Consider the following 11,086-nt stretch of genomic DNA (forward strand, 5'->3'; position numbering starts at 1 on the left):
TAAACCATTGCGAATGGATGAATTGACTATGGCTATTAAAGATTTGTCTTCAGGCAAGGCCCCTGGCCTGGATGGCTTAACTACTGAATTTTATAGGAAGTTTTGGTCAGTTATTGGCGATGACCTGTTCTCAGTTTTTTTAGAGTGCCTTGAGAGAGGTACTCCTGTGAGTTTGCGGAGAGCAGTGATTACATTGCTACCCAAGAAGGGTGATCTTGCAGACATAAAAAATTGGCGCCCCATTTCTCTGCTCGGCGTGGACTACAAGATACTGTCCAAAGCACTAACCAATAGATTGAAGCTCTACATATCAACGATTATTCATCCAGATCAGTCATATTGCATTCCGAAACTAACTATATTTGATAATCTGTTTTTAATTCGTGACTTGGTTTCATTTGCAAAACAGAATAAGTTGAATGTAGGATTTTTATCTTTGGACCAGGAAAAAGCCTTTGATTGAGTGGATCATGGGTTTCTTTTCCAATGTTTCGAAGCCTTTGGATTTGGATCCTCATTTGTTTCCTATGTTAAATTGTTGTATACCGATATATATAGTGTTTTAAAAATTAATAGTTCGCTCACAAGACCTTTCGCGGTATGCAGAGGCATACGGCAAGGATGTAGCATATCAGGCATTTTATATGCTATTGTTATTGAACCTTTGCTAGTGGTACTGAGACAACAACTTCGTGGGATTTCTATAGTGGAGCTTTCCTCTTCGGAGATTGTTACCACTAAACTCAGTGCTTACGCAGATGATGTCACTGTAATTATTAGATCAGATGATGATGTTCACAACTTAGAAGCAGCTCTTAAGATCTATCAAGAAGCTTCCTCAGCCCGGATCAACTGGGCCAAAAGTACTTCCTTCTTATTAGGCCAATAGGAGGTTGAAGGCTTTCCAAAGCTCCCTCAGCACTGCCCTTGGAGTTCAGAGGGGTTTAAAGTGCTGGGGTTTTTTCTTGGAACAGAACATTATATGGAGAAAAACTGGGAAGGCTTATATGAAAAGGTGGCTGGTCGTTTGGAGAGATGGAGATGGACTCTCCCTCAATTGTCTTATAGAGGGAGGGTCCTTGTTGTAAATAATCTTGCAGCATCTATGCTGAAATGGGTCTGTCTGTTTTTTATTAATCAAAGGATGTTTTTTTTGGAATGAATAAGGATTTTTTTTGTTTTTTTTTTTTGTGGTTTCTTTTGGTTGCCTTCTGGAATTGTATACTTGCCTGTAAATGAAGGAGGGCAAGGACTGATCGAACTGTCAGCCAAAGTGAGAGCCATGAGACTAAAATCTGTGCAGAGACTGCTTTATTCTATGGAATTTACTCCGTGGGTGTCTTTCGGGCTAGCATTGTTAAGATCTCTGTCTGGGGTTGAGCTTGATAAACAGTTGTTTTTGATGTCATCCTTTAACAAAAAAGTTACATCTGGTGTTAATTTTTATGCCTCTGTTTTAAATGCCTGGAATGTGTTTAAGTTGTCTAGGTCTGAAAATGATCATTATGGCCTAGACGAACCCTTATTTTTTAATCCTTTTTTAGGAAATATTTGCATGTCTAATTATATAGTAAAGATGTGCATGGGAAAAGGACTCACTAAAGTGGGGCATTTGATTAACCCAGCCACAAATGAAGGGAGATCAGTAGAAGAAATTGCTAGTCAAGTTGAACTGAGGTCTGTGAGGGTAATGGAGCAGTTGATTTCTGGTCTAAAAGCTGCTCTTCCTCCTCCTCTCATTCAGTTTGTCAATTATTCTTTGGAGAGTGAGCCTGTACAGGTAGCCTTTCCTGAGTTAACTGTGTCACCTGAAGTTTGTCCTGAAGCGATTCAGGAGGGAAAGTTGTTGAATTTTGAGGACTAAAATGTTTACCTTTTCAAACAGTAGGCAAAAAAAGCATTTACCAAGTCTGTGTGAAAACAGCATACTTTAATGATTTGCATGACAGACAGGATACTAAATGGAGAGAAAAACTGTCAGTTGTTGATAATATTTTTCCCTCCTGGAGGCTTTTTTTATAAAAGTCCCCTTCCAAAACGTTCAGATGATTTACAGTGGAGAATACTACATTGTGTGTTAGCCACTAATGTTTTTGTTTCAAAATTCAACTCAAATGTATTGCTTTTTTGTCATTTTTGTAATGGGCACGATACTGTGTTTCATGTTTTTAATGAATGTCCATGGTTAGAGCCACTCTTTGCATTGTTGGAAGGGATCTTGATAGGGTTGGATTTTGTTTTTAACAAAATGATTTTTATTTACGGATACAAGTATTCTAAAGCAAACAAAGAGCGTTGTACTTTTGCCAATTTCATAATTGGTCAAGCAAAATTGGCTATTTGGAAAACTAGTAGGCTTGCTATTGAAGGACGAATAGTTAATGTTTTGAAAATGTTCAAAGCGTTGGTTGAATCACGAATAAGGGTAGAATATATATTTTTCAAAACTGCAGACAATATGGTTGAATTTACATTTAAATGGTGTGCAAATAGTGGTTTGTTTGTGGTTGGTGATGATGATTCTTTGATATGTAATTGGTAAATATTTGTGAGTAACTTTTGTATTATGGTGTAGAATGTGCAACTTAACTGATTAAAGATATATTTAAACCTCTCTCTCTCTCTCTCTCTCTCTCTCTCCCTCTCCCTCTCTCTCTCTTCTCCCTCTCCCCGGAATAGACTTCCAGGAGCATTTTTTTTTTTTACCTTTGTAAGGGTAATTTTATAACAATATAATTTAATATAATAATAATAATATAATTACCTTATTAAATGTTTCTGTCGTTTTTGTCAAATATTTAGAGGTGGATGTTGCACACTGGTGGAGGATGACGAGATTCCCCCTTCTATGTAAAGTGGTTTGAGTGCCCAGAAAAGAGCTATATAAATGTAAGGAATTATTCATTATTATTATTATTTAAATATAACTAGTTTCTTTAGTCAATCACAATATTATAGACTTCATTTAAAATTATTTACACAGGCTGTTTAATGCTGATCATGAACTGTATGTGTATTTACACAAAAACTACATAATGTAAATAGCCATGAAATGAAAAACACAGGAACTCATTAGTGAGTCAAGCTGCAATATCATGACAAAAATCATTGTTTATTATTGCCCTTGATGTTGTAATAATGATTATTAATTTTGATTAATAGAAAGTTTTTTTTGAGGGGGAGGATCTCATATTCTGGATAAACATAACTATACTTTGACATTTTGTTGTACAACGTAAACTGCACACACTCACACCCCAAACATTCCTATATGTATTAACATATATGGAAAAATAAACAACAGTTTCAAAATTTGTGTTTTCTGCATGGGTCTGTGTAATTTGCATTGTAGAACAAAATGTTAAGCATCGTCAAGTTGTTTACATTATTTTACTCATTAATTGAATAAAATATAGAAAAATCTTGAGGGAAGTGGTGTAGAATTAGTCTTTATTAGTCAGGTTTTGTCATCACAACTAAACCAATCTATTCCCAGGGAAAGCTAGAACTGAAAACTGAAATAAAATGTGTATCTTAAGCTGAGATTGATTCAGAGGATTTTGTATTAAATATTTGTATATATATGCGTGTGTGTGTGTGTGTGTACACACACACACACACACACACGCATATATATACAAATATATAATACAAAATCCTCTGTATCAATCTACTATAAGAGAGGAAGAATTGTATAAACTTGTTAAATCATCTAAACCAACAACATGTTAGACCCTATTCCATCTAAGCTCCTAAAAGAAGTGCTTCCAGAAGTCATAGATCCTCTTCTGACTATTATTAATTCCTCATTGTTATTAGGGTATGTCCCCAAAACCTTCAAACTGGCTGTTATTAAGCCTCTCATCAAAAAACCACAACTTGACCCCAAAGAAATAGTTAATTATAGACCGATCTCGAATCTCCCTTTTCTTTCCAAGATACTAGAAAAGGTAGTATCCTCACAATTATATTCCTTCTTAGAGAAAAATGGCATCTGTGCACTGTAAAAAAAAAATTGCTGCGAAAACGCAAAAAAGTGAGTCAACCTGATGCATTAAGACTTTTGCGTTGTCTCAATGTATTTTAAATAATTACACATAGTAATGATACAATGTTCAGCCAACTAACACTTGCTTGTTTATTGCAATTCTGATTTTCATATTTTCCCAATTAAGATTTTTGTTTTACACCAACTACTGTTGTTTCAGGTTTAATTTGCTTTTTTTATGTTCTGTGGATGAAGAATTTTTCAATTGGCAAAATTATTATGCAATGTTAGCCAACTAACACTTGCTTGTTTACGCAATCCTGATTTTTTTAATTTTCCTAATAATTGTATTTATGTCACTGCAATTGCTGTTGTTCAGTTAATTAGCTTTTTTTATGTTTTGTGGATGAGAAATGTTCAATTGGCAAAATAAAGACAGATCATAAAACATTTACTTTATCATTTATTTCAAATAAGAAATAAGATGCTACACTAGCACAAACTCGTTCACAATAGCTTTAACTTTTTTTAAAGTTGTGACACCACAGCTGCACTTTAAAGAAAAAGTCCAGATTCCATCTTCAGTAGGAACTTAAATTTTGCATACACTAAGCATACAGACAATTTTTAACACCAACAAAAATCAGTGCAATACAATTTCTCATTAAATCACTTAAATGTACACAAAAACAGCATAAAACTGAGGTTGGGTGTCAATTTAGGATTTTTCTTTGTATCCAACAATAAAATGTTTTTAATGTCTTGACATGTTCCGTAATCTTAACCTTTTCAAATGTACACATTTAAAACCACATTTAAAACACATTTTTACAGTTTTGTTTAAAAGGATAGTTCACTGAACCAAAAATGAAAATAGTGTCAGGTTTCTTACTCCCATGTTGTTCACAAACCTGTAAGTAAAATGTATTTGTTCTGATGAACATAAGATATTTTGAGGAATGGTGTGTAACCAAACAGATCACGAGCCCCATTCGATTCTATAGTATTCTTTTTTCCTACTATAAAAGTGAATGGGGCTCATGAACGGTTTTGGTTCAAACATTCCCTCTCAAAGCACTCTTTCTTCATGTTCCTCAGAACGAAGACATTTACAGGTTTGTAACAAAATAAGAGTGACAAAATGTGACAATTTTTAATTTTTGGATGAACTATCCCTCAATTTTAAACAACCATTTATAAGAAACAGACATGGCTTACTGCAACCACTAACCTGGTATGGTATGCTGTACTGTACACTTTAAGAAACAGTCTGACATCTGATGCACAAGGAAAAAGAGATGCCAACCCTAAAATAATCACCTTGTATCCAAGCTGCACTTTAGGTCTTGTAACAAAATGACGCCAAAAATGATCCCAAAACAACCTGTTCTGATTTTCTTTACAACAGTTTGTTCTTCAGAGAGAAAGCACACGTTTGGTTTGCATTTGGAACAGTTTGACATCTGTAACAAAAACAGAGATGGCCAACTAAAAGAATCCCAGACCTGTATCCAAGCGCACTTAGGTCTTGTAACAAATGAACGCCAAAAAGGATCCCAAAACCACCTGTTCTATATTTCTTTACAACCCCTTTGTGTTCTTCAGAGAAAGTACACGTTTGGTGCATCCAGATCCCAGCTCCATGAAAACACCTTTGAATGGTGTCAAAAGTGTACTTAAGAGCATTGAGATAGGACATGTTTAGATGCATACGAAGGCCAAAAAGGTATGCACAGAGCAGTAGAAAATCTTCTGGGAGATCTTTCAAAACGCGACCTGCTCCAAGACAACAGCAATGTTCACAACCTCGGGTGATTGTCGGCCTGGGTTTCATCTTCAAAACACACAGAAAGAATGGCAATAGACAACTCCGTTTTGCCCCATCTTCGGTGTCCTGTTACACAAACAATAATCCTACTAGAACAGATATTTTGTAGTTGCATTCTATCCATATAGACTGTAAAATTCAATAGTCCATTAACACAGTCAACACTTGCAGACTGCCAAACATAAGACTAGAACAAGTCAATATTCCCTTTTTTACAAACAAACCTAATGAAACTAAAATAATAAATCTAAAAACTGTAAGCCTTTTGCAAGTTTACTACTTACTTTGCATGTTTCCATGAAAAAACAGCTTGTTTGGGTCCTCTCGAGAAACAAAGGCAGGCCTTTCAAAGCAGTAGTCCCTTCTGTGATTAACACACATCTTTCGCCTTCAAACATACAGAGGGTAACAAACAATTAGCCAAAGTAAGAAAAACCGTTCATCTCAGCCAACCTAATGTGAACAAAACCTCCACAACATTAAAGTCTTTTATGAAACTAAACTTGCCCGTGTCATCGGTTTCCTTGTCTAGGACTGTGTCCTTGTCCTCCGCTCCAATGCGGCTTTATTCTAGCCTATGTTATAATTTCAAGAGCCTTAGTTGTACATCTATCACACAATTATTTATTTACTTTATAATTTACTATTAATTTATTCTTCATTTTTGTCTATTCTGTATTATTCCAACCTTGATATTACATATTCTTCTTGTACTTTTGTACTCGCTTTTTATATTATTCACTTTACTACGAGTTGTACAACATATATTTTTTAATATTACTTATCACTTTTACTATATTTTTTCTGTGCGCTGTATCAGTGCATAATATTTTACCACTGTAACTAAGTTTTACTGGATCCATAAAGGCTTATCAGTTGCATTTGTTATTGTTTGTTGTGGAGTTTATCTGTATAGAGTGCTATCAAAATAAAGGCAAACTACCAGTGTGTCACTTTTTGATTTGTATTCGCTGGTTGTATTCAATTTTCTCAATGATGGTAAATTATTAGGGTTTAAAGATGTATTATTTCGATTTTTTTTCCCAGTATTTCAAAGGGAATGAGCTGTGTTCTGACCTGAAGCACAAGAAAAGTTAAAATGTTGGGGTTGAACACAGAGAAAGCAATAAACCAACTAATTTAATTTAATGTACATTCAAACTACATTACATGTATATGTCACAGTTATATTACATTAACATTAGAATTGTAAACCGAAAAAATCAACGAAATCAACAAGTGAGACAAGTGTGAGCTTTCACAATTTCTTACGAAAATTAATAATTTTCCAAACCTAACTAAATAACTGGAGGCGAAGTTATTTTTAACTGCATGTAGATCACAAACCTCTGAAATCGATTGATAAATGTAAACGTTATCGTGGTTTTATGCAGAAAAAAAACGCAGCTCCCCCGTTTACTTCCATTTATTTTTATTTTTAAGGCAGTCTTGCCCTCACAAACATGGCGGACGCGTTGACGTATCGCAGCAACGGCTCAAAGCGGCCAATGAGGCGTCTAGGTATTTATATGTCTATGGTTATAATAATACTCTTGTTATAATAATAATAATAATAATGTAATGTTTTCATGTGTTGTTGACACTACCCAATCTGTACCGGAAATAGTCCTTTACTAGTGATTCTCTTGATATAAATACACTTTTTGATAAAATATGACGGGGGACTCGATTTCTCATGACACCGGCGTCAATGCGTGGCTATCCGGCGGAAACTTTCACCAGAAACTTCCGTTTCCGTTTCGCCGTTAGAAAACGTTCAGCTAGCGGACACTGTGGGAGCAGAGAAGACTAGAAACCTTTTAGAATATTTTGTCCCCTTAAATAATCAGCGGTTTATTTTTTTATCAACATCGTTAGGTGTAGCGGACGAAAAAACGAAAATTAAGTAATAACGAAGAAACGCTTTGGGCCGCTGTAAAACAGCTGAATACAGTGAGAGGTAAGTTAAGTGTTTATGTTTATGTTGTGAAACATGACAGAAATCTTAAACTAAAGCTAGTTTGTGACATTAGTAGCCTATTGCATTTTGTTGTTTAAATTTTGTTGTTTGTTAGATTTCCCCCCAAAATGTCTCTGCCCAAGCGCGAGGTTGATGAGCTGAGGCCATGGGTGGAACGCACAGTAAAGAAGGTCCTTGGTTTTTCTGAACCCACTGTGGTCACGGCAGCATTACACTGCGTAGGAAAAGGCCTGGACAAAAGAAAAACCACAGGTAAGAGGCTTACTTTGTAGTTGTCCAGTACAGATATAGTGATTGTTCTACTTCATGGGTGAATACTTGGATAGATGGAATTATTACAACAGCATATTACACACAAAACAGGCTGGAAAGAAAATATCATAAATTGTCTAACGTTACTTGCAATCCAAAAAGTTAGTTTATATATTCATGATGACTGATGATGTTGTCACATGAATAAGCATGACAGAAATTTAATGACAATTCCACTTTGTTTGTTAATATTTACAGTTTTATATACATTTACAAACACATAATGTTTTTTTTTTTTTTTTTACACCTTAAACCAAATAAACACATTTCATTACACCAAATACACAAAATAATGTTCCCTTTAGCAACATCATTTGACCCCTTTAAGTTATTTCTATATTGTGCTGTAGTGTGTCAATATCGGTTTACATTTCCAAGCATTTCTTTTGCCATTAATTGTACTAACTGTCCAGTCCAGTGAGATTTTTATCTGCACAAGGAGTCTGACAGCAGCCAGTGCTCTACACACACGGTGCTGTTTTGCTGTTGAAGTGTAATATCACCCTAAAGAACTTAGCAACCCTTGCAGATGATATTATATCTGATGTATTTGTTCTAATGGGTTGTTAAAGGGATACTCCATCCCAAAATGAAAATTTTGTCGTTATATACTTACCCCCATGTCGTTCTAAACCCGTAAAAGCTTTGTTCGTCTTCAGAATACAATTTAAGATATTTTGGATGAAAAGGGAGGCTTGAGACTGTCCCATAGACTGCCAAATAAAAAACAATGTCAAGGTCCAGGAAAGTATGAAAAGCATCATCAGAATAGTCCATCTGCCATCAGTGATTCTACTGTAACATTATGAAGTGGCGAGAATACTTTTTGTACACACCATCTGCGTACTGCTCAGAATTGCCAAAATGGCGCTACGCTGATTTGGAGAGACACAGAGGAGAGGAATTGTTGAATAAAGTTGTTATTTATGTTTTCTTCGTGTACAAAAAGTATTCTCGTCGCTTTATAACATTACGGTTGAATCACTGATGGCAGATGGACTATTCTGACGATGCTTTTCATACTTTCCTGGACCTTGACACTGTTATTTATTTGGTAGTCTATGTGGGACAGTCTCAAGCCTGCCTGTTTTCATCCAAAATATCTTAAATTGCATTCCTAAGACGAACAAAGCTTTTACGGGTTTGAAATGATATGGGGGTAAGTGATTTAATGACAAAATTTTCAGAGTAACCCTTTAAAAACAGTAGTGATTCTTATAGAAGTGTTTGAAAAATTGTGGTGTAATAAACATTTAAACGATTACCTTAAAGGATTAATAAATAAAAATTATACAAGTATCATGAAATGAAATCATCTTTCAACATTATGGGGAAGGATCAATAATACATGTGAAAATTATGGAATTACACAAGGTAAACTATATTCTCACAATGTTACCTGTTAATATGTAAGATGCTACCCATTTATTTCCAATGGGGAGAAAGTGACTTGCTTTCCTTAGATGTACGCACTGACTAATAAAGAGGTCCTTAATTTGAGATTTTAAATTATCGTTACTTTGCTTTTGGGTTTATACAGATTTGAGAATGATATTAGGCCTGGGAATGAAAATGGTTGGTAAATATTGAGCATTAATATAACGCATAAATCTCTCCACTCGCACAAGGATTTCCATTGTTCTCGCACAAAACCGGACTGATGCTCTAATGGTGTGAATGCAACATATACGCTGCTTTCGCCCAGAGAGTGCGCACGCACTTAAAACGTGTCTGTTGCAATCGCGAATCTCTCCTCTCACTCAAAGTGTGCGCCCTCAAACTGTGTCCTGTGTGGTGGAAATAAATTATTTTCGCACCTGTACTAAACCTTGTTAAAAGTTATCAACCAATCGGACTTCCACGACTGACCGATGAAAATGCTACGTTAAATCTAATTGAGAACTGCACCTTGAATTCCTTTTAAAATCAAAGATGGATCTGCAATTTCTTTACAATGTAATAATATTTAGTCATATTAATGTTTATTAGAAATGGCTAGGAATAGGGTGCTTGGATGATTTGTACAAATAAATAACCTAGTCTGTCTAACTGGTTGGTCAAACCAATCTGAGCGATTTATCTAAACAAACAAACAAAAAAAAAGTATATGATTCAGTTCAAGTGGTCATACATGTCTTGTGTACTTGGGTTGAAATATATATACAACATCTTCTGATTTAAGACAACTATTTTGATTAAGGGTCGGATGCATTATTCCCTGAATAATTCAATTGTGGAATATATACCACCTTAACGAATTTCTATGATCTAAATATCTAAATGATCTAAATAGTTCTGTCTTAAATCAGAAAATGTTGTATAAATATTTTAACCCAAGTACACAAGACATGTATGACCACTTGAACTGAATCATATATATTTTTTGTTTGTTTAGATAATTTATTTGTATGTTATTTATTTGTACAAATCATCCAACCACACCATTCCTAGCCATTTCTAATGTACATTAATATGACTAAATATTATTAAATTGTAAAGAAATTGCAGATCCATCTTTAATTTGTCAAAAGTATTCCAGGTGCTGTTCCCTCTCAGCCAATTAGATTTCACGTAGGATTTTCATTGGTCAGTCTTGGAAGTCTGATTGGTGGATAATAGGGATGTCAAATTTCGATTATTTCCATGATCGATCGTCGTTTAAATTAACGATCAATTAATCGATTAATCGTTAACCATAATGCTGCAAAATGCTTTATTGCAGGCACGCAGTCACCGGCATGACAGGATGTGCAAAAGCCACACACACACACACACACAAAACACTTTCTCACTTGAATTAAATGGGTTTTAGTCTGAATAAAATGCTAGTAGCAGGATTCTAAAATTAATAGATGTGATTATGATCATTTCTTAAAATGAAGAGAGCGCGCTATACGTTTGAGGTCATTTTACTTTGTTGACTTTCCGCACGGAGACCGCTGAACGCGGCTCTTTAAATGGTTTTGTGGTGCTCGTT

General features: G+C 35.0%; 1 protein-coding gene across 1 annotated transcript in view; it reads left to right on the top strand.

Annotated features, from left to right (window-relative positions):
- Positions 1-7,522: 7,522 nt before the first annotated feature.
- LOC109087871 (U4/U6 small nuclear ribonucleoprotein Prp3-like) overlaps positions 7,523-11,086 on the top strand; it is a 44,615-nt gene continuing 41,051 nt past the window's right edge. Inside the window, exons 1-2 of the mRNA XM_042755767.1 lie at positions 7,523-7,776; positions 7,892-8,049. Of these exons, the coding sequence (XP_042611701.1) occupies positions 7,905-8,049 (145 nt within the window). The 5' untranslated portion in view covers positions 7,523-7,776; positions 7,892-7,904. The remainder of the gene's footprint in view (positions 7,777-7,891; positions 8,050-11,086) is intronic.

Source organism: Cyprinus carpio, unplaced genomic scaffold (genome assembly GCF_018340385.1).
Source record: "Cyprinus carpio isolate SPL01 unplaced genomic scaffold, ASM1834038v1 S000006746, whole genome shotgun sequence".
Taxonomy (NCBI): domain Eukaryota; kingdom Metazoa; phylum Chordata; class Actinopteri; order Cypriniformes; family Cyprinidae; genus Cyprinus; species Cyprinus carpio.